General features: G+C 45.2%; 1 protein-coding gene across 3 annotated transcripts in view; it reads right to left on the minus strand.

Annotated features, from left to right (window-relative positions):
* Positions 1-899: 899 nt before the first annotated feature.
* Positions 900-23,544, minus strand: part of LOC138580486 (syncytin-A-like) — a 50,260-nt gene continuing 27,615 nt past the window's right edge. For all 3 annotated transcript variants that reach the window (XM_069651062.1, XM_069651064.1, XM_069651063.1), the window contains one exon: positions 900-5,303. In XM_069651062.1, the coding sequence (XP_069507163.1) occupies positions 3,190-4,227 (1,038 nt within the window). In that variant the 5' untranslated portion in view covers positions 4,228-5,303 and the 3' untranslated portion in view covers positions 900-3,189. The remainder of the gene's footprint in view (positions 5,304-23,544) is intronic.

Here is a 23,544-nt window from a genome sequence, read left to right on the forward strand (position 1 = left end):
TCACTTGAGCACATCTCAAGTTCTTCACACAAGCACACACTACAATTATTAATAGTTATGCATTTTTCTTCAAATCACGTTCAAATAAGTAGTCCCTGCTACTACACACACCTTTGTATTTACACTTAAATGTTCAGCCCCCCCCGGATGCATAATCCTTGTTGGCTGGATTAACATCACAAGCCTCATCACTTTCCCTTTGACCTGCCTCGCCCCTGGTGGAATCACTGTTTTATCTTTACTCTCTTTCTCCCTACCCCTCGACCCCTATGCACTTTTCTGTACGGTCTGGGGACCCCGCACAGAGGCACACTACGCTGACTCCTAGACAAGCCTTGGAGCTCTGTGACCAAAGCTGGGATGATTTGGAGAGAATGAAAACTTTGTAAGAAAACATAACAACATAATATAGCACAACATAGCATAACATAGCACAACATGGCATAACATGGCATAACATGGCATAACATGGCATAACATGGCATAACATGGCATAACATAGCACAACATGGCACAACACGGCACAACATGGCATAACATAGCATAACATAGCACAACATAGCACAACATGGCATAACATAGCATAACATAGCACAACATAGCATAACATAGCATAACATAGCATAACAAACGACATCCTATATTTAGTTGGTCTTTGAGGGAAAGTAGTTCTCCATCCGCAGTCCAGTCATTTCTTGGGGCTCCTTCCCTGCCACAAATGGGGCCACTAGTGCAATGGCCACACAATCACCCTATTTCCTCCCATGTACATATCTCTGAAACTGACAGCATCCGTCACCTAACCACACTACTGCATTATTTAATAAAATAAAAGAAAGAATCCTAGTTTGCACAATCCTGATATACTCTTAGTGGTCACAATAACCGCATATGTTACGTTGGCATAGTTTTAGCATACACCCATTGCAAAATGTTTGGTGTAACCGTACAGTACTATTATACGATTTCCTTATACTCCTGAAGGTGAGAGGCCCCCAGCCCTGCCGGCAATTACTCAACAGAGTCAATTAAGACACATCCCAGAAGGGAATGAGACCAAGACCAAGTGTGAGTGCGGTTAAAGGTTTCATCTAAGTTAGGGCAAACAGAATCTACTCTGCTCACGCCGAGAGCGCTCTGCCGAAAACATGTTACAATACACTTTTATACAATTTTTGTCATTCAAAAAGGGGGAAGGCCTACGGGGCACAAAATCAATTGGGATTGGTCACTAAGGGTTGGCACCTATAGGTGCTGTATGGTCGGAGACAGTGGTTTGGTCCGCAGGCACGTGATGAGATGACATGATGCTCAGGTCAAACGTTCAGCTGGGCTCACTGTCTTGGCATCCTGAAAGTGACGTGTAGACACCCTATCTGCACCATTTGCCCTTGTGGCCATTCATTCCCATCCATTCAGAACTTTACTTTGTTTGTCCGGTGGTAAGGCATGTATCATTACATTTGAGGAAACATGGGTCTGAGACAAGCTTGTTCATCGTGAATTATTTCCTGTCACTAGAGGAATTGTTTTCCTGCCAACACACATTTAGGATATACTAGACAAGGGGTGGAGGTTAAGGGGGTCCATTCTTCATTAACACGGGGAACTTCAAAGCACATGGCTAACATGACCGAGTTACAGGAAAACACATATCAGGATGAAGGGGCGTTACATTGTTGGGGTTCAGGGTTTAGGTGTCCAAACATCAATAATAAGTCTTCATTGGGGTCAAGGTAATAGGGTGAACTGGGGCCTCCTTTGCAATCTAGTCTTGCACTACACGACAGCTTAATTTCTCTCAAGAGTACGATTGGCATTCAGTCTTCTTCATGTGGCTGGCTGTTTCGCACTTAATTAACACACGTTAAAGATATGGCTTTTATTCTCATATGGATAAGTGTCTTTTCTACGAGAAGGACAATCCATTTATTCATAGGCAAACTTCTAATTCGCATTCATCTGGTTGTATTTAATTTTGTCAGAAGTGAGGTAGCAGTGTGTGAGCACATAAAGACATACATTTCGCTAACTGTTGTCATATAATGAGCCGTGTTACAAGAACTTCAACAATATAGGTCGGCATTGATTATATTTTCAATATAGCAGGTTAACATAAAAGCTTCCAATCATTCATGCATAGTATTTACACCGCCTACTCGTAGGCTTTCTCAGCTTGTCAACAAATTAGTATATGTTTCTATAAGACAAAAAGACATGCTTGCTTTTACTTAGGACAAGAGAAACTAGATTCACTGATTGAAGAACCCTTCTTTCAACTTTTTGACCTTGCATTCGGGTACACAGGGATTATATTTTTATGGCCTGGGTCTGTGGGGTGCAGGCAGGTTTATAGAGGCAGATAGCCCTGGCTCCGGACAGTATCTTGAGTTAGCAAGGGGAGGCGGAAGACAACTGATACAGTGTGGATGTTGTTGCGTTTTCGCAGTCAGTCTTCTCAAGGGAACCGAGCAGTTATGTGGAAGGCAAAAGCAAAAGGGAGGAGGTGGGTGGATAATTTTGCTTGCTATGTGTGCGTGCTTGGAGGAGCGGCTGTGAGCCAGGGAGTGCCACTGCTAGTCCATTACCACTACAAAATGGAGTCTGTGGTTTACAAAATGGGGTCTCGACTGCCCCCAGTATAAATGAGTGGTGTGTTTATGTGGGTCTCGTGGCCCCCAGGGATAGTTCCCAATGAAAGGCTTTGTGGTTCCTGAAGGTGTTCCCGCACAGGTGCCTCGAAGCCGGGGCCCTGGACCCAAAGCAGCCATGACTGGGCCTACCCAGGGAGCACAGGAATAAATGGGAGGGCTGCAATGCCCCCTCCTTCCACTCATTCTCCCCTTACGTTACTTAAGTAACGAATTCTGTAACCTCCTTAATCTCTTACGTTCCTCCTCCTCCGCCACTGCCTCATCCCACACGGGTGTCCCTTTTATTGGCATCCATGCCCTGAATACCGCTCTGAGACTATGTCCCCTCCTAGCATATTCATCCGGCATGAAGCTCAGGTATATGCACCCGCCATCAACGTCCAAATCTACTCATGCCTCCTTGTACCATTCTAGCTCTCTGGGTTCTTTTATGATGGTGTGATATAAACTATCTACTATGTGTCCTGTGCTGTATATGGCAGTCGTTCTATATTAGGGTTCTGGGCGGTTATCAGTTTGTACTTCAGCTTCATGTTTAATTTGTGCCACACCATTTGCACGTCCCATTGTCACCATCATTAGAACGGCGTTTGGTACTGCATTTGCACAGCATCAGAGTCCCAGCTGGCACACACAAAAAAATCAGGAGGAAAAAGACGACAAGTGGTACGAGGAGTTTTACCATCATTCCAAGCCAGGAAGGTACCCAAGAAAAAAGACTGTCGAACCAGGTGCTGGGCTGTGCACCCCCCTCGTCTTTCATACGTTCGCCAAGGTTGTGCACCGCAGCTATCACATGTGAAAGTGAGCCATTCTCAGCGTCTACAGAGGGTATAAATGTGCAGCATGCGCTCCCGATTTTTCGGCAAACACCTCCATCGATCGCCATCAGTAGGTTCTGCATCATCATCAACCGCAGGGCTCGAAGTTCCACCGTGATAACATTGAACCCCTCTTCAGTGTCGTTGGCCAGTTGGATGAGGTCCCACCTGGTGATCTGAAGCCACTTGGCGTTAGCTCTTGTTTGCACGCTGGGAACGAGGGATGCAAAACATGTCTCTGCAGTGCTGAATAGCCGATATCTGTCAGGAATTTGTGCCAGAAGTTCAGAGGATTTGGTGTAAATGTAATTGGATGACTGTTTATTTCTTTTTAATGGATTTTGGGCGTCTTCCTTAGTTATGGTGTCCACTGGAACCGTCTCCTGCGGTATCGGGGAGGGTTCGGCTGCGATTTCCTCGTGCTGGTTCTTTCCACTAACGTGGCTTTCAGGGATCACCATTCGAGCGGAATGCACTGTCGCCATGGAGCATGTTCCTCTCCAGGATTGCGGGAGATGCAGGTACTCCACGTTGCCGCAAACCCAATACGTGTCCATCAGCGCTGCTGTTCCTTTCTTCATATCAGGGATTATGAGTGTTTTGCTGCAGTTCTTGTTTCTCCCCATGTCCCCTTTCCCTTCTCCATGAAAGCATAGTTCGTATGAGATGTTTTTCTGTAACTTGAAGGGATTCTCGATGGTGGTGACCCATGTGAGTTTGCTTATATGTTCAGTCCAAATAGGGGTGCACATTTTCTGTACCCAGGAGAGCTTCTCCTCAGACAGGCCCCGCAACGCTTCAGCCTTGCACAATATTTCTTCTTTCTGCCATTTATTGTCTGCATGCAGTGTCCCTTTTATCACCAGAAAAGGTTCCAAAACACAGATTACCCCTTGCGGCCAGGAGTAACATGTTCGTTCATTCTGCAGTAGTTCATAAGAAACTGTGTGTGCTTGAAATGTGCTCTTAATTCGGCACAGCGTAAGATGTAGGAGACATTGGGCCTCTACAAATGGTATTTCTTGTGGCAATAGTACCTTAGGAGTGCCTGATGCATGGGGTATAAGAGATCAGACATAGCAGCTCTCATTAGTTGTTTGTTGTGCTGTGTGACTCATTTCGGCATACCACTTGTTTGCTTGATGGGGGTGCTGGGGATTATCAACTGTATCCACGCCAACATTATACTGTTCTCCCCAGTCATCTATCAGTGCCCCTCTCTGCTTCCTCCTGGGCCTGACCTCTTCAACCTCCTGCCTCTGCTTGTCATTCCCAAAATCGTATAAATTGTAGTAGGGGCCTAGCGTGGCCCTGCTCTTATTACCTCCTCCTTCTCAGGCAGTTAACTTAGTGGGCAAAGTTGCTGCTAATGTTGATATAGTTGTTGGGTATGGATGGTTCTGCACCCATGTGAGCTCTGAAAGAGTTCTGTCATTCATTGTGTATGCATCAAACTTAGAATTGTTCATTTTTAGGGGTGGAGGTGTGTTCTGTATCGTTGCACTAAGGGTGACACTTGTGTTATTTGTATTGTTATTATGTTGAAGTTCGGGGGTCCAATGGCCCCATATTAGCTTAGCACCATCCCAGATTAAGTGAGTACCTTTTTTAATTGTGTCCATGCCCGCACCCCCCTTGCCAGCATTTATTGAAATGTATACGATCACCCAATACAGGAACAAGCCAAACAGTACTGAGAAGAATATTACTGCACACACAAACAACATGCACTCATATGAATAGCTAGGGTATTCCTCTCTCCTCCATCTACTCCTATCTACTCTACCACTTGCTGTTGCCGGGGGCTGATCCATGCCCATTAACATTCCTAATAAATGAGATATAAGTGTTTGTTAATCACGCATATGTACATTGTTGACAAACACAACCTTTGATCATTTTAACACATTTTTTTTATTTTTTTTAATCTTGTCTTCTTCTACGCTTGATTCATTTTCAAGTCACTTTTACACTATATATAATGTCCATGCTGCATCCTTCCGTTTCCCTCCCCCACACTTTAAGTCTGGGGGAAGAAGACCGAGGGAGGCGAATATACAATCACATCACTTCATTACCTGAGGAGGGAAGATGTTATTTACAAGCAGTCATTTACACTGAGGAATAGACAGTGTTAAGACAAAAAAGGAGAGAGAGAGAGGGATATATATAAACTTCCACATATTATATCTTCAATGATCAATCTTCTTGCACTATACAAATATTTACACACTTCATTTCGGAATTTTCCACTGCGCTTCAGATTATCTAGTCTGCATACCCTCCCGTTTGCTATGGTTGTGTGCTATTTTGATCCTCACCGTCTTGGGCGCTTTGTTCATTTACTCCCCCAGGGGCTATGCGTACATCTGTTAGATGTACCCAGTATCTTAATCCTTGGACCTTAACGGCTGTGGGCGTGCAAAAGATTACTTTGTATGGGCCATGGAACCTTGGCCCGTTCCATCTTCGTACAAAACTTTGTATGTATACCATGTCACCTGTCAGCAGCTGGCAATCTGCGTTCTCTGTGGTGGGGCTACTGTGCCAGTGGAGGTGTCGTTGTGTGAAGGGGGGTGCCATTTGCTTTGCTATTGCACATGCTGCTTTCGTCAAATTTCTGAGATATTCGTGAAACTCCTCACCTAGAACAGTGGCACTTTGGTGTGCAACTGACTGTCTACGCAAAGGGGAGTGGGCTGTGTGCATTCTCCGACCTGTCACTATCTAGTGCGTTGACAAGTGGTGGTCCTTGCTAGGCTAGTTCCTCATTTCAAAGAGCGCCAAGGGTAGAAAATACATCCAATTTTTCTGGAGTGTATGGCATAATTTGGATAACCTGCTCTTAAGTAATCCGTTAATTTTCTCCACAACACTGTTCGATTGCAGATGATAAATCGTGCAGAGCTTATGGGTTATACCCAGCATTGCGGTAATATGTTTAAACATGTCATATACGAAATGCGTTCCGTTGTCGGAACGTATGATGTCACAAATGCCCCAATGGAGAAACACCTCTCTCACTAGGAATTTAGCAGCACATTGTGCATCGGGGTATGCGCAGGGTCCTGCTTCAACCTACCGGGAGAATGGACATACAACAACAATAAAGTATCAGGCCCCATTACATCACTCTTTCATGTCTGCATAGTCTATATGTAATTCTCTGAAAGGCCCTTCTGGTTTTGGCAAGGTTCCCCTGAGGGTTTGCAAAGTCATGCCTGAGTTTTACGTCTGGCAAGTGATGCACTCCACTATCAATTCGGTGACGTGTTCCTGTATCCGGGGGCAAACCAGTCTTCTTGAATGTCCGCGATAATGTGTTTCTTTGCATTGTGAGCTGGGAAATGTAACTGTTTGAATGCTACTTCTAGTAGTTTTGTTGGCATCACCACCTTGCCAGTAATTTGTTTTCTCCATAATAGATCAGTGGGTGAATGACTGCATCCCCTTTTTACCCACATTTCTTTCTCTTGGCTGGACGCATCGTGTTGGAGCCCAATTATCTGGGAGATTGGTAATGAGTTAAATCCCTCTGGCCTTGTTTCTGCTATCACTTTTTGCAATATGTACTCACCTGTAGATTCCCTCGGTAAATATGAGGCTTCTTTTGCGGCAGCATCCGCATCCGCTGCCGCATTCCCTAATGAGATGATATCATCATCTCGGGTGTGGGCTTGGCATTTTAAGACTGCGACGAGTGTGGGTTCCCCAATGGCATCAATCAACTCTTCTAGTAATGCTGCATGTTGTACTGGGGACCCATCTGCGCTCTGAAATCCCTGTCTCCCCCACCGTGCTAGTCCCCCATGTACCGTGGTCGCCATATAGGCAGAGTCTGTATAGATGGTGACCATACATCCTTTTGCTGCATGTAGCGCCTCGATGAGTGCTACGAGTTCTGCTGCTTGGGCTGAAAAGTGTGGTGACAACCTCACTTCAAACTCCCCATCTTCTACCTGCACTACTGCGGCGCCTACGTGCTTCTCTCCTGCTTCACAGTCTATGGAAGCAGACCCATCCACAAAGTAAATTTCTCCCTCTGATAATGCAACTTTATGTGCTTGGGGCATGTCATCATCACTCCCTGTGTACGTGGCGCAATCGAGCTGCCACATGTCTTCAACTGTACATGCTTCTGTGATGAAGGTGGCTGGGATTATGCTTTTACAATGCACGACATGGATGTTGGCACTGGAAATGATCATTTCATATGCTGTAGCCCTTTGAGTGGTCAGTGTACTCTTCGACCTTTCGAGGATGGCAAACAAGGAGTGTTCTACGTATAACATGATGGAGCATCCCATCACGATTGTGGAACTTTTTTCTATTGCGAATGCGGCGGCTGTGAGAGCCTGTTCGCACGCGAAATGTCCTGCATGACTGCATCAAGTGTTCCGCTGTAGAACGCCAAGGGCTTCTGGCCCAAGGATGTCTTTTGTGTCAGTACAGCTGTCATGAGCGTGCCATTGCAATGTGAGAGCAAGTAGAATTCCTGCTCATAATTAGGAGTTGCGAGGACTGGGGCAGTGGATATTAGCTCCTTAAGTGTATTGAAAGCTGTGTGCATTTCCTGTGTCCATTTCAATTTAGTGTTATCTTTCTGAGCCTCTTTCAGTGCTTGCAATAGGGGCCTGGTGTAAGCTGCCTAGTCAAGAATCCAGGCACTGCAATACTTGCCCATGCCGAGGAATCTCTGCATCTCCTTGACAGTATTGGGCTCTTTTACTGCTTTTATTGCTGCTGCTCTGTCTGGTATGATTCTTTTACCATCCTTGGAAATGAGCTGTCCCAAGTATAAAACCTCTGGTAGGCAGTACTTCAATTTTTGTCTGTCTACTTTGTAGCCTTTCTATGCCAAATGTGTCAATAGGGTGATAGAATCTCTACTGCACTAATTTTCACCTCTTCCGCAGACCAATAGATCGTCTACATACTGAATTATGGGGCTTGTCATATGTATATTTCCAGGGTCTTCATGCAATATTCTGTTGAAAATGCTAGGGCTCTCGCAGTACCCTTGGGGCAATCTACAATGTTCATATCCTTTCCCCCCTAGAGTAAATGCTGTCACGTACCAGGAGTCTCGATCAAGTGGGATTGAGAAGAATGCATTCTTAAGGTCCACCACCGTGAAATGCTACACAGAATTGAGGTAGGATTTTGGACAAGAGGGAATTCCTTCTGTACCACATCATTAAGTGGGCGTAAGTCTTGGATCATCCTCCATGCCCCGCCCTTTGCCTTTTTTATTGGGTAAATGCAGGTGTTGCAAGGTGAGTAAGATGGAACTATTATGCCCTGTACCATTAGTGCATAAATTGTGTCTTTTATTCCTTCTTCCGCTTCCCTGGATAGGGGGTTTTGCTTTACTCGTCGTAGGATAGCTCCTTGTTTGAGTTTGATCTTTATGGGTATCACTTCATGTAATAACCCTACATCGTGTGGGCTGGTGGTGCACAGCTGTTGTGGTACTTGGGACATGTCTTCCTCGAAGTATGCTGGAGGGGCTTTGATCATTGCCACGAGAGGTAGCTGCAGCTCTCTCCTCTGGATCATGACGTCACAAGGAATTGCAATCTCCATTATTATTTCCCCGTCGTCTTCTGTATCACTGAAAAGTTCTTCATCAGTTAAATCCCGCAGGGCCTTATTTACGTCGATGCACAGCACTGTCCTCCACTGGCATCCCTGCATGTCAATTGCTATCACTACTATTCTCTGGGTCGGCACTTGTACTGCATGAATGTCCAGGGGCACGATGGACCCTGGCACTATTTCTGAGTCTGCTACAGGACGGAAAATGAATTCTGAGGGAACTCTCCATGTTTTGTTCATGGGATCTGGCACTACACGCGTTAGTACTCTCAGCCCTTGTATGAACATATCTGGATTTAGCAGTACTCCTCGTGTTTGGGGAAAGTCTGCCTGTGTGTGTATTACTAACATGGCGCAGAGTGTGAATATGCCTGGTGTAGAACACACTATTCCTCTCTCAATGAAAGAGACGCACATGTTAAGTTTGCTGAGTAGGTCCTTTCCCAGCAGGTTTACGGGTGAACCCACGTGATACAGAACAGGGGCACGTATGGTTTTTCCTCCGACCGTTATGTCCAACTCTTCAGTGTATGGAACCTCGACCACCGCCCCAGAGAACCACTGCCTCATCAAGGTCTGATTAGAAAGCGGGAACCTGCCTTTGCTGAGGCACGTTTTTTCCGCTCCCGAATCCACCATGAAAATAAATTGTTTATTACCTATCGCTGCCCCGACGAGTGGTTCCTCTGCTGCGTCACGGGTTATCGATAGTATTGGACACGCTAGTGCTCTCTGTGGGCTGTCCTATGCTGAGTGCCACGGGTGTTCATCTACATTGAAAACGTTTCTCATTACCATTGTTGTCCCCCTGCATGGCGCAGTTGGCGCCCCGTTTACTGTGGTGGCGTAAGCATGATTGCGCATGAAGGCAGTATGACTACGGCATTGTGGGTGTGGGGATATGTCTTGTGGGACAATGGGTGCTTGCTCGTGTATCTGGGGTCAGGTTGGTTATCCCATCTATTTCCGCCCATTGGCAGCACGTATGGGCTTCCTGGGTGGGGGTGTCCACCCTGGTGTTTGTTTGGGTATGAGCTGCTCGGCCTACTTCTACATTCTCTCATGAAATGGCCCCATCTCCCACAGTTCCAGCATTGTCCTTGGATCCCCCCTTTTGGCCCTCCGTACCCTGTACTCCCTCCCCTTGGTTCCCTAAATCTGCCTATGTTGCCTCGCCCCCCCTCTTGGTGGCCATTGTGGCCCTTCATACTGATTCTCCCCTGCCCATTGATCTTGGCCATTACCTGTCCGATTTGCCACCATCTGCATTGGGATCCCCATCTGTCCATCCTCTTCCTCCCGCTCCCTTCCTGCTGCGCTGGTAGCCGCTACAGCACTGACCTTCAACAGTTTGCTCTGCACTAATTTTGCCTCGTCTGCCAGCCGCCTCTGTGCTATCTCCTTTTCTTTCTCTTTGATCCTCTTGCAGAGGTGTACTATAATGCTTTGAATTTCAAGCCACCCCTTGGCTTCTATCCCAGCTATTTTGTCAAGGGCCTTCTGCACTTCCTTGGGGAGTCCCCTTTTAATAATGAAATAAAATAGGGATGTTGATTGATCCCAGGCCATACCCGTTTCTGCTCTCCACATATCTTGCACCCGAAGAATGAAGGACATTGCATCTTCCTCATCATTCATTGTACATTGCATCACTGACTGCAAATCAGGAGTGTCTGGGAATGTCTCCCTCAACGCATCCCACATGCTTGCTCGTACTGTGTTAAACGAGGCTCCATTATGCCAGTCACAATCTAATGTTATTCCCGGGAACCCCGCCTTTACCCAAACCCTGTTAGCTTGATCTCCCACCGCAGATACCAGCAGGCTTTTAACATCCCCCACTGCAAAGGGCACTCCCGCCGTATGTTTTTCAAATGCATATATCCACTTGCTTGCGCCTCCAGATAGTGGGGGTAGCTGCTTAAGCAAGTTGGCCTTGTCCATCTGATCCCAAGGTATGTAATTTGGCCTCCAAGCTCCTCCGCATATCAGGGGCAGCTGTAAATTTTCACCCCCCTTTTTGGTACTCACCTTCTTCCCTGCCTTTCCGACCACTGCCATACGTCCTGCCCTATTTCTTAACCTCCGCCTCCATTCTTCCGAGGGAGATGCACCCTCTCTAACCGAAATTCCACCAGTAGCTGATCCCAGCCTTCTCCCCTCTTCCTCTAGCTCGTCTATGTTGCTCCAACATTCTTCCTCCCCATCCGACACTGCCCCACCTTCCTCTGTCTCCTGCTCGCTGTCTGCTGGTTGTACTTCTATTATTCGTTTGGGGGTATCATTTATCCGAAACAGTATCTCACCTTTTTTCCATGCATCCTCTTCGGTTGCCACGCTTGGTTGGGGTGTCTCCATACGTTCCGCTCGGGGGGTGAGTGACCTCCCTTGCTCGCCCATTGCCCTTAGACAAAAAAAGCTCTGCCCGAGCAATCCTCAGCCGTGAGTCTAAATCTTGTGTGAGCTTTTCGATGTCAATCGACGGAGTACTTACCTGCCTGATTGTCCCCTGACTCTCGAATGGAGGTGGCGCTACACCAGATGGCTTAATTGTGGGGGGTACCATGGGTTGTGCTACATATTCAGGGTCGCTATATCCCTCAGCGGGCACAGGCTTTGACAGGAGGGGATAGACGCGTGTGATCTCTACTGGTGTTTCATCCTGCGTGGGTAGTTCTACACTGCCAGTTGTTGTCAGGGGAGATGTGTTGAGTTTGCCGCCCTTTTCCGGCGGTACCTCTTCAAATAGGTGCCACAACGCGCACAGGCAGTGCATGTGTATGTTGCATGATTATATGTTTGTGGGTCTGCTTTGTGTATATGTCTTGTTGAACACGCCAAAGTATTTCAGTACAAGTAACTTGTGATTAATGAATAATAGGCAAAGAAATAAATTGTGAGAGGTGACCAGGTAACACCTCTCAAGAAGAACAGCTAACGCGACATACCATAATTGCGAGCATTGATAAAGAACGTATTTTCACATATTGTAACTGACATACCAAGTGAGAGGTGGGAAGGGACTCAAGGGTACCAGAGCACACAAGAAAGGAAAAGAAGCATTGCCATGGGGGGAGTAACGCCACTGGCACAAGAGTTTAAGGAATACCTAGCACAGCTCACACAGGAGAGCTACTACTACTGTTTCCCAGAGAAAGTAAAGTGAAATTGACTTTACTAGTCTTTTCAAATTCCTAGACCCAGCAAACCTATCTTACTATAGAGTGCTGGAGGGGTTACCTAGTATCCCCTGTGTCAAGAAACTCATGTAGCAGTCAAATGCTACCCTTTCCTCTCGAAATGGCTGGTGGCAATGGTTTTACAACGGAGGACCATGATTTTTCCCGACCGCGAACACTGGTAGCGTTAAATCCCGGGAACCATGTTTTTCAAGATGGCGTCTGAGCCACCTTTGTTTAAATAGGTCCCGGTCTTCTTTTTTTGCCATTTCTTTTTGGAAAGGTCTTTCTAGAGTTTGTCTCTGCACGCCAAACCAGGTTTGGTCCCTTTGTTCCTTCGCCTTTGGTGGGCTTCAGGACTGAAGACCCCCTCTGGCGCCTGAGTGTCTGGGGTGGGCAGGAAGTGAGGGAGGTGCCCGAAACTCCCTGTGCTTAGTCTCCTGGGAGACCCAAATGCACTCTTGCGTGATTGGCTGGCTGACTGTCCGGCAAGGACAGCCACCCTGCTGGGTGAGTGGCAGCTAGACTGGAATGAATGGGAGGAAACTGGATAAAAGGTGAGTCTTTTTGCTTGGAAGGCAAAGTCGACTACTGGAACAAAAGAACCGAAGACGAGCTTGAAGAGGATGGCTGCTGCAACTCCTGGACTGTTGGTTTGCCCAGTGAAGCCCTGCTGCAGGTCCGAATCGCTAACTTCATCTCGACTGAGAAGCCCTGCAAGGACGACTTCTCCCTTTGAGTTGGCAGGACCAATCAATTCAAACCGGATACCATTCTCAGAGCTGGTTGTATTTTCCTCAGAGTGCTGCAGGAAACCGAATAACAAGGGAGAGGGACACCAGTTTGTGTGCTTGACTACAACTACCGGAATTGAAGATTTGCCAGTTGCCAGCTTTGCGACCAGTCTCACTGCAGTGCAGGAGTCCCCCGATGTCTTTCCTCTTGTCCCCGCGACTGAGGCTCGGGAACAGCGAGATCTGCAGGAACTGCCGGGAACAGAAGTCTTCAGCTGCATCTTTTTCTTCATTGTAAGGTACTGTGAAAACCCGACCGAGAGAACTTACCTCTCACTGCGAAAGTGCTTGGCACTTTGGCAACTTGCAGGCCTAGTCAGCTCGTGACCCAACATATGAATCTTTCTTTTACGAACTACTTCTGAGAACTTTGGCAAAGACTTTTCCGTTTAACTACCAGAACTGCTTTATACAATACTTTAGCCCATTGACTTTGGCCTAACCTATTCCATTGAATTGGCTCCTCTGGCAAACTCAAACTATTTGCACTGTCTAAGAGTAACTGTAATATTCTTTTTATTAACATATGCCTTTTTGCTACTACTTCAGAGTACTCTGAATGCCATTTTGCTCCTCCTTCAAAGTAGTTTAAATGCCTCAGACCTGTACCGTGTAAAGTACTGAAGTATATTTTTGTGTTATGTAGATTGCCTCCAGCTAGCAAATGTTTTATAACTGACTCTGAAATGAATTAATAAGTGTTTTACCAGGAAACCTTGAGTGTAAGAGTCTATTTGAATACTTGTGATTGTAGACCTCTGTGTAACATCATTACAGCTCACATTCCCCTCCTGAGATAAGCCTGGCTGCTCAGCAACGCTACCAAAACTGTGTAGTACGGACTTATACCAAAGGTTGGTTTTGCTTACACCTATAGTCCTAGTTGTGTGTAGTGGTCCCAAAGGATACTGCATACAAACTTTTCCCAACACCTGGTATACTCCCTTGCCAAGAACTTTATTCAGTCACAATGGCCTGGTTTACATGCCTGTCAGGACTTTTCTGTACGGGTTTTCAGACTACCTGGTGTACTCCTCTGCCAGGAGTCTTCCTTTCAAACTTCATCTGCCTGGTGTACTTGCCTGCCAGGACTTCTTATGTATTTCACAGTTCTCTGGTTATTTAAAATACAAACTTCTTCCCCACGCTACCATTTCATGCACTTGTATTCAAATGGGGTTTGCTTTTGCACTTTGCCTTGTCTGCATTCAAATATTCTTTTTATTGCGTGTTGAGTTGGTACTTTGCCTTAACCACATTCAAACAAACTTTGCTTTGGTACTTTATCTTGTTTGCATTCAATCAAGCTCTGCTTGTGTACTTTGCCTTGTCTGCATTTAAACAAATTGTATGTGTTTTCTGCATCAACAACAATGTACAGTTCAGTCACTTGCAGGCAAGGCTTTAAGAACTCCTGGGGGTCCCCATCTACTCTGAGAAGACTCACCGGTTCTTCTCTGCGTCTCCAATTCTGCTTGCATCTTTGTGCAGTGCTTCCTCCACCTGCTCTCCAGCTTTGAGCGTGTGCGAACATCCCTCAGCGGCCCGTAAGGGTCTGCGGTCCTAGGCTGGCTTGTCTCCCTGGTTCGTGTGGAAGAATACTGCTTCCCTCCCAGTTTCCTATATCTCAGCATGTTCTCAGTTTGTAAAATACAATTATATTACCAGCTGTAACACTCCAGTATATTTCCTTTTTCTGCAACCATATTATAGTCATAGTTTGATAAACCGGTAAACTACCAGTTTGACAACCCCAGCATACTGCCTGCTAGACTATCCCAGTATATCACTAGTTTGACATTTACATTGCGCCCTGATACCCTAGGGTCTGGCACACATTATAAATATTAACACAAACAAACAAATGTTCATAGTTTGGTAATCACAGCACATTACCAATTTCTCAGACCCAGTGTGCTCCCACTTCCTTCCACCCCTTAACAGGCCCAGTGAATTAATTAATTAATTTAAGAAAATTGAATAGCGCATTTCCCAAGGGAACCAAGTGGCAAGCAACATCTAGGTGCAGATTTTGTCAAAAAATTGAGTGTCATACAAGAAAGCAATTCATGTTACAAATTATTCAAATAGATGTGTTTTAAGCTGTGACACACTGTCTATACTCATAGCTTAACAACCCCAGCATATTCTAAATGTATAGAATCACATTATATCCACAGCCATTGTACTGGTCCATCACATTCATATTTTATTCTTGCACAATTTTTGCATGCCATCATTGTGCTATTTCAGAATGCCATGCTAATTCCCCCAGTGTTCTGTTCCTCAATTACAATACATCTTCGTTTTGCTTTTGTAAGGAAAGGCTATTGTCAACAGTGAAGCCCAGTGATTTGGCTGGATTTGACAGCTGAGGGGTAAACATTCCGAACAGATGTCATCAAGCCATTGTTGCACGAGGTGTTGTTTGGTGGGGGGAGCAATGAGGACAAATTCAGTCTTCGTTCGGTTCATATTAAGGTAAGTGTTTGACATCCATGTTTGGATAGTAGCCAGGCATAGGCGGAGGCGAGCAATGTCCTGGGTGCCACTAAGCTTGGGGTACAGCTGAGTGTCCTCAGATACTGATGTATGGCTATGTTGGGGTAATTTAGAAAATTTCCAAAGGTTCCATGTATAGATTGAGAGAATGGAACAGTGGGAGAGCCCACCGTGACCGACAATCGGTCGGATTTGAATGAGCCCATCTGTATGACCTAGTATCTACCAGATAAGTAGGATGCAAACCCTTTTAGGACAGTTCCAAAGAAGCCCATCGTTTGGCCAGGAGTGAAAGGAGTAGTTGATGATCAACTGTGTGAAAAGCAGTTGAGAGGTCTAGGAAGACTAGGAGATACGAGTCCCCAGTGTCAGTAATTCTGAGTGCATCGACTACCGCTTGAATAGTTGCAGCCACAATGCTGCAATTGGGGCAGGCAGCAGACTGATAATTGTGAAGGAAGTCAAGCTGATTAATTGTGACAAGTAGATGGGCCACAATATGAGCATATTACCAATTTCATAATTTCACTAAAATCCTAGTTTGACAAGACACAGTATACGCCAACATTTTCAGTTTGCACAATTCCAGTGTATCTACCATCATGTTGTCCAGTTTATGAAATCCGACTAACCTGGAACACAGTTCCAGTATGTTCAGAGTTTGCAAAATCCCAGTATATTTCCAGTCTTCACAATTCCTGATTTCGCTCAGATTTGCTTTGGCAGTACACTCCCTACTTGATATTTCCAGTCTGCACAACTTCAGTATATTGTGAGTTTAATTGGTCATCTTTGTGTATTACCAATTGGTAACTTCCCAGGATACTCCCAGTTTGCAGTATGTCAGTATTTTCCCAGTTTTACAGTTCCAGTATATTCCCAGTTTTCTAAATCCCAGAATCTTCCCAGTTTGATATATTGAGTTTGCAGAATCCCAGCCTACTCTTGCTTATGTAATCTCACTATATTTCCAATTTCCATGATACCCATTTATTTCTAGTTTGACAACACCAGTACACACAATTCATGTGCAGTCCCACTATTACAATCCTGTTTGCAGTATCCTGGTACCGTATTACGGTCACAGTTGGCTCGCACACAAAGTGCATTCGCACCCTGAGAAGGACACTGAGCCAATCAGGTGGCTGGAACAATGGGTGAGAAGACACATTCTCCACCCGCTGTTTCCAGCCACCTGAGGTCCTTCCCTGGGTGGCGCCATCTTTTTTTGTTCGAGCCCTTCTCCACCCCTCCCAAAACAAACCAAACTCCTTCACCACCTCCTCCTCCCCCCCACTTAACCACTGGACCAGAGCTTTGGGCTCTGCTCCCAGTGCTCCTCCTGCACCCGGCTACCACAGAAATAGAAAAGGGACTGGGTCCTTTTTCACCATTGTGGCAGCCTTCTTGTTTAAAAAAAAACATATTTTGTACACATTTTCTTAGGAGATTGCCGTTGCTTAAGCAGCCAATTTCCCAAGAAATAAAAGCAACCATTTTCACCCCGGATAAACCCTGGGGTGCGAATGTCTTTCACACCCGTTGTGGGTGGCGGACATGACCTTTAACGACCGACAGCCCTAACCGAGGGCCTCGCTTTTCTCCTGCCTATCTGGGCTCGGTCTGGCAGGCCATTAAAGACCATGGGCCTCATTACAAGTTGTGCGGAATGCGTTTAACAGCGTCGGTAATGGTGCCGGCACCATTAAACGCATTCCACATTATTACGAGGTTCCCTTGCGGGACCAGATGTGGATGCCTCGTTTATCCAGACGTCCATAGCGGGTCCCACAAGGGAACCAGGGAGCTAACAAAGGGCCCTCTTGTAATGGGCCCGTTGTTAGCTCCCTCCTCATTCCCATTGAGCCCTATCGGGGCTCAAATGGGAATGGGGAAGGTCCGGGTTCCCTGAATGGGGAAATACCGGGCACTCCATACTCGGAATGGCCCGGTATTTCCCCATTCAGGGAACCCGGACACGGTTTTGGAGGCAGCCATGGCGCCAATAGCTCCATGGCTACCTGCAAAGTCGTAATGAGGCCCCATGTCTGCCCCTACAGCGAGGGTGAAAGCCATATTAGAACTCAACGCCTCTGATTATGTATAGGCCATCCAGCATTCTATTATGCACAGTGCTCCATTTTGGAAGCACTGTCCTTTACAGAATAATTACCTACTGCTTGCACTCTCCTTGTGTCCTTCTAGGGGACTGTAAGGGATCCAGAGTAAGACTTGGACACAGTGGCATTATGGCGATTGTGAAAGACCTTTATTGATCAAATAAAAGAGAGGGTTGAGGAAATCCTACCTATCCCTAACTCTAGGAGGGGTTTCCCTGCCTCAACAAAACTAAGACTGTGTCAAAATGTTGAAAACAAAAAAGTTCTGTGTCCAAAATCCTAACCTGGTCCTCTACCATTAAACTCATTATAACGTAAAGGGGAACGTTGAACATGGCTAAACTAAATGCTTTAAAAAAGAAGAGAATGTTTTTGGCATTTGTCGATTTAAAACAAGCATTCGACAGTATTAACCGCCAACTCCTCTGGAAGAAATTGAAAAACTGGGGCTGTCCTGAGCAACTTTTGGCTCCACTAATAGCACTATATGCAAATTCCAGCATTCGAGTACGCCTAAACATGGAAGGGGACTTAACAGAGGAAATACAAACCACAAAGGGGGTGAAACAAGGCTGTCCCATTGATGCTCTCTTATTCAAACTGTTTATAGCCGACCTTCCAGCAGCCTTAAGGCAAACAAGGTGTTTCCCCCCAAAACTAAACGGAAACCAGATAAGCCACTTAATATATGCTGATGACGTAGTATTATTAGACAGCACGGAAATTGGACTTCAAAGATTGTTGTCTTCTCTGCAAATATATCTATCGGCAAATCAGATGACTATAAATGTTAAGAAATTGCAAGTCACTGCATTGGGTCCAAAAACAAATGCCTAGACCAAAAAATGTACGTGGAAAATAAACAACGAAGACCTCTGTAAAGCAGATACAATCCGTTACCTGGGAGTTGTGTTCAATATCTCGATAAGAGAGTGGAGCTGGACAAATGAAGTGTCTTCGCTAAGGAGAATTCTAGCTCTACAAGGAGCAAAACTACACGCTACGATATGGGAAGTTCTCATTACAGCCAATAATAACTTTCTACTCCCAAAAAGTGGTCCCAATAGTATGTTTTGGCAGTGAAACAAGCTGGAATATTGATGCAAAATTGTGTGCCCAATTGGTAGGCAAATGTTGCCGCAAACAGCTTAAATGACCACAGTGTGCCTCAATGGTAGGAATTCGTCACGAGCTGGGACTTAATTCCTTACACTCTATAGTTCTGTGGAAGTCAATAAGTTTGCTCCGTAAAATGAGGATAACACCTGGAGCAAAACCTTATTTGATTTTAAACAATAAAAGCTCAGATCCATCAGCGCTTTTGCTAAACAGCTGGGAAGAGAAACTGTTGTTAATTCTAGCAGCGGCAGACATAAACATGTCACTGGTAATGAATACTCCACAATTTGAGAAAGTTAAGTTTAACCAATGGAATTGGATCATTAATACCAATACAAGAGTTTTATTGTCGACAGCCATTGACTTGGGTATGTCTTTGCTAAAAGTAGGAGACTTACCTAAGTATCTTACCAGATTTCCATCACAATACCACAGAAACCAATTCCTAAGACTGCGACTTAATCTTTACCACACTCGCGCGATCCTGATGAAAAGGAAAGATCCAGCGACAAAGAGTGAAATCTGTCGATACTGCTTGACAGAGACTGAATCATTGAAACATTTGATAATTGAATGTCCAAACATTGCCAACCAGCGTTCATTGCACTTAGCGCGTTTTTGCGCCAAAGAATGGAAACATGGCTGAATGGTGGCGCTATGTAATATCGGGAACTAATACCAATTTAACATGCTCAATCATTAATTTTGTTGACATGAATCTGCCATGTTCAGTGAAGCTGAGTGAAATTGCTACGTGAAGCATCAAACTCAAATGAGAGGATAAGGTGAAGAGAAAGGAATAGAGGATTTGAGAATTCAGAACTAATCGACGATGTAGATATTGATGACTGGAAACGACAAACATCGGCAGAGAATTCAAGAGAGAATAATGGAGTCTTACTTTAACTTCCATTAGACATGCCTATTCTCACTCCTACTCTCCTTGTCTCTACGTCCACGTTCTTCTGTTCCTTTCCTTTTCTCTGCCTTTTCTCTTCCTTTCTCTGCTCCATTTTTTTTTCTCTCTCAGGAAATTGGAATGTAATGATGAAAAATTTGTGACAAAAAGTTTTGTTTATTTTTTCAAACTAAAATCAATAAAATAAATAAAGGGGAACATTTATTTTAGCTGATCATCTGCAGCTCCTTTCCAAAGTTCCAAAATAAAGTTCCAAAGTGTCAAAGAAACGAAAGTTCCACCAGTAAAAGTTGGTCTTCCCTTCCTCTGGATTTCTCTTTGTCGTTAATGTTATTTACTTTCACATTACCATACTCCACAATCTCAAGGGACATGACTCGTCCCCTGAGTTTCCTCCGGTTTACACAGTTCATCAACTCAAGATATACAATTTCTCTCTTGACCGCCTTTTGGGCTATACCATTCCACAATTTAAAGGGGTTTGACCCTCCCCTTGAGATTTTCACAGTTCTACAATTCACAGGCTCAGGGAGTATGCCTCTATACCTGAGCTTTCTTAGCTTTTACACAGATCACAGATTTCACAGTTTCACAATTAACAGCTTTCCGGAATATGCGTCTTCCCCTGAATTTCCTTAGCTTTTCCACAGTTTACAGGTATTACAGTTTTACATTTCGAAGGCTTGAGGGGTATGCTTCTTCCCCTGAGTTTCCTTGACTTTTCCACAGTATACAGACTTCACAGCAAAAGGGGAGGAAGACTCCCTTCACCTAGATTCAACACATTTGGGGAACTGCTTACCCCTTCTCCGAGTTCAGAAATCTTGATTGGGTGCAGGTCCCAGACATACAGTATGCCCATTTGCTCTCCTGCTAGGACTTTCTTGTTTGCTCAATTGGGTGCGAGTCCCAGACTTGCTGTATGTCTGGTTTACTCTCCTGCCAGGACTTTCTTATTCTTACTCCTGGTTTATTCTCCTGAAAGGAAAAAAGAAAACAGGCTACCCCTCCCTCTTTCGCAATGAGTTACAGTATCCACAATCAGGAGTCGATCAATATCAGCTCAAAAACAATAATATCTAATAGAAACAGAGTTTAATAATGCTTTTTCAAATTTTTTAATAAAATTCAATTCATACATAATTAATTGGTGAAAGAAACAATAAAAGTAACTCCAAGGGGTTAGTACACCGGAATACATGTGCGAAAACAATTTTAAACACAAGAACAAAATACTACAAACGTAAAATATCACACGTTACACTGTCTGTTCAGTTTGATGTATACTAGCGATTCATATGTCACAGTGAAAAGAGATGGCTAACTAGCTAGAATAATTATCACCCCTCTAGAACAGAAGTCTGGAATGCAACTAAATGATACGTTGTGGCCTAGGGATTAGTCCCTGCAGCTTACTCTCCTGCCAGGACTTTCTTGATTGGTTCAGTATTTAGGTGCGGATCCCAGACTTGCACTTCTCATCAGTATCCACCTTCTCTTTTATATAGTTCCATGATCTTTTAATTATACTTCTCATATATTGGGCCAGCGACCTCTTTTCATTTGTCTTAGTCTCGTTGCCCAATTCTCCCAGTGTCCCAGCTCCCCTGTTTGGGCTTACCAGGTTTATCAACAGTACATGGCATTTGCCATGTAGCGCCCCGGCATCCCAACCTAGCTCTCTGGGCCCACCAGTCTCTGTTGGATGCTTCGGCGTTCTTCACATCTCACCATTCTAACTGCTGCTTCCTTGCCGGCTGGGAGGGCATCCCGTCTGCTCTCCGGCTCCCGCTTTGCCTCCTTCTTCACCAGACAGCTCCTGCTATCCGTAGCACAAGCGTAGTGTACCGTCTGCTTCCAGACTTCCTCTGGGTGGCACCTCCAGCAGATTCTCCGCACTGCAGCCTGCTCTCTTTAGGTGCCCCGGCAGACATTGGGAGAAGTGGGTCTCCCTTTCTCTTCAGGAGTGCTGCATTTAAATGTCCCGGCATCTGTTAAGTGTTTTCCAACAACTAGAGTAAACCGTTTGCTTTCCGGTTCTAGTGATCTTCATTTCTCCAGTCCTCTTTCTCGTCTCAGTGTTATCAAGCAGAGGGGAATATAAATACAGTTGGTGATTGGTCATGACTGGAGGTTCTACAACCACACTACAGCATGCCATACAAGAATGGGGAGGTAAGTGGGTGCTGTCAGAGGCTAAAGAAACAGAGAAATGCCTGCCTTGACTTAGCGAGTTTACTCCGCCTCCCCGAGGGTTGTCTTCCCTCATGTGGTCCTCCCACATATAGCCATCCCACGGTCACAGTCAGGTAGCTTCTGCCTTTGCCTGGCCACATGAGGGGAGATTTCACCCCGGTGAAGTAGTGACGACCTCGCTAGATTTGTTGCAGGGACGTTCTAGAGGTGGTACTCTGGCAGGCCAGTGGCATTCAACTTCCCACCATGCTTCCTTCTGTTACTGGGTGGGCCCAATAAGAGGAGCAGAGCCGAGGGAGGATGAGGTGTGGGACCATTCTTTAAAACAGCAACACACTAATAATGTAATGAATTTTTTTTTATAACGCGCCTACTACCGCCTACTACCGTACCTGAATTTGGTTTCTAAGCGTGGATCCGGCATTTTAACCTCTATTGCTCCTCGTGGTCTTGCTTCCAAGACCAGCACGTTGCCCCTGTGCCATCCTCCGTTCACTCGATGCAGGGTGCAGGGATTAAACTTCAAATTATGGGTGAGGGACTCCTTCTAGAGGCTGTATGGGCATGGCAAATGTTATTTGGTGGGCCACTTTCCTGTTTTATCTCAAGAAATATTAATGGGAATTAGTGTCAAATGAACAGCAGATGGTGTCATTTGAAGGACATTGGGCCAGTGTCGGTTCCCAAAAACATGATGGGATTGAAAGACAAAAAGAGCATGTTTATTAATACCTGCCAGAAAGGCAATGCTTTGGCTGTGATTTTGTGTGTGGTTGGCTTGGTCCAATGGCAATGAATGTATTGCACCATAATCGCACAGAGGTCTGAGTGGCGCTATTATTGAAGTTTCCTTTGGGTTGCATTGGGTAATGAGGGGGGAGGCAACAGGCTAGCGACTGCAAATTGTGGGCCCTGAATTTGTACCCTGGAATGGCACAACATCACAAGAGTTAGTCTAACAGCAAATAATATAGCATACCAGGCAGGCAGGATGTGGAATGACTATTTTGCATGCTTATAAACAAAGTGAAACTAATATGCATTTGTTATTGGGTGGCCTGTTGGACTAGTATGGAAACATGAACCACCTCGAAATTATTCTACCACAAACCCGAACCAACAACACGTCTCGACGCACAGCTTCAGCCTCGAAACAACGAAGTTGAACACAATGAAACGAACATCACGCCAAGACGTGACTACATTAAGTTCCAGACTATCATTCAAGTCTATGTAAAAAGGACGAGTATACTCGTCCTTGGCAGTTCCTAAAACAACACACTGCAGATACACCAACCCAACCATCACACTCTCCGTAAACACCACTCTCTCAGACACCACAGACAACCGCACACAAGATGTTCATTACCAATTTAGAGCACACATTAACCACTGCTCCAGGCAACTCACAAACTAGTCCAAAATGTATTTATACATTACACAAAGCCCTACCTTTCCTTATCCGTGTATATTAACATTGCAACAAAACACTTGCCCTGTTCCTTCTACTCCTGCGTTACTCCCCTACAACATCTCCGGCTCCTACAGATCCAAAAGTGCCAGGCAACCATGAACATGGCAGAAGATGTGCTCTGTAAGACCAAGAAGCATAGCATAAGAGAGCCTAGAAAAGAATAGGGCT

Source organism: Ambystoma mexicanum, chromosome 3p (genome assembly GCF_040938575.1).
Source record: "Ambystoma mexicanum isolate Mex_15411 chromosome 3p, UKY_AmexF1_1, whole genome shotgun sequence".
Lineage (NCBI taxonomy): Eukaryota > Metazoa > Chordata > Amphibia > Caudata > Ambystomatidae > Ambystoma > Ambystoma mexicanum.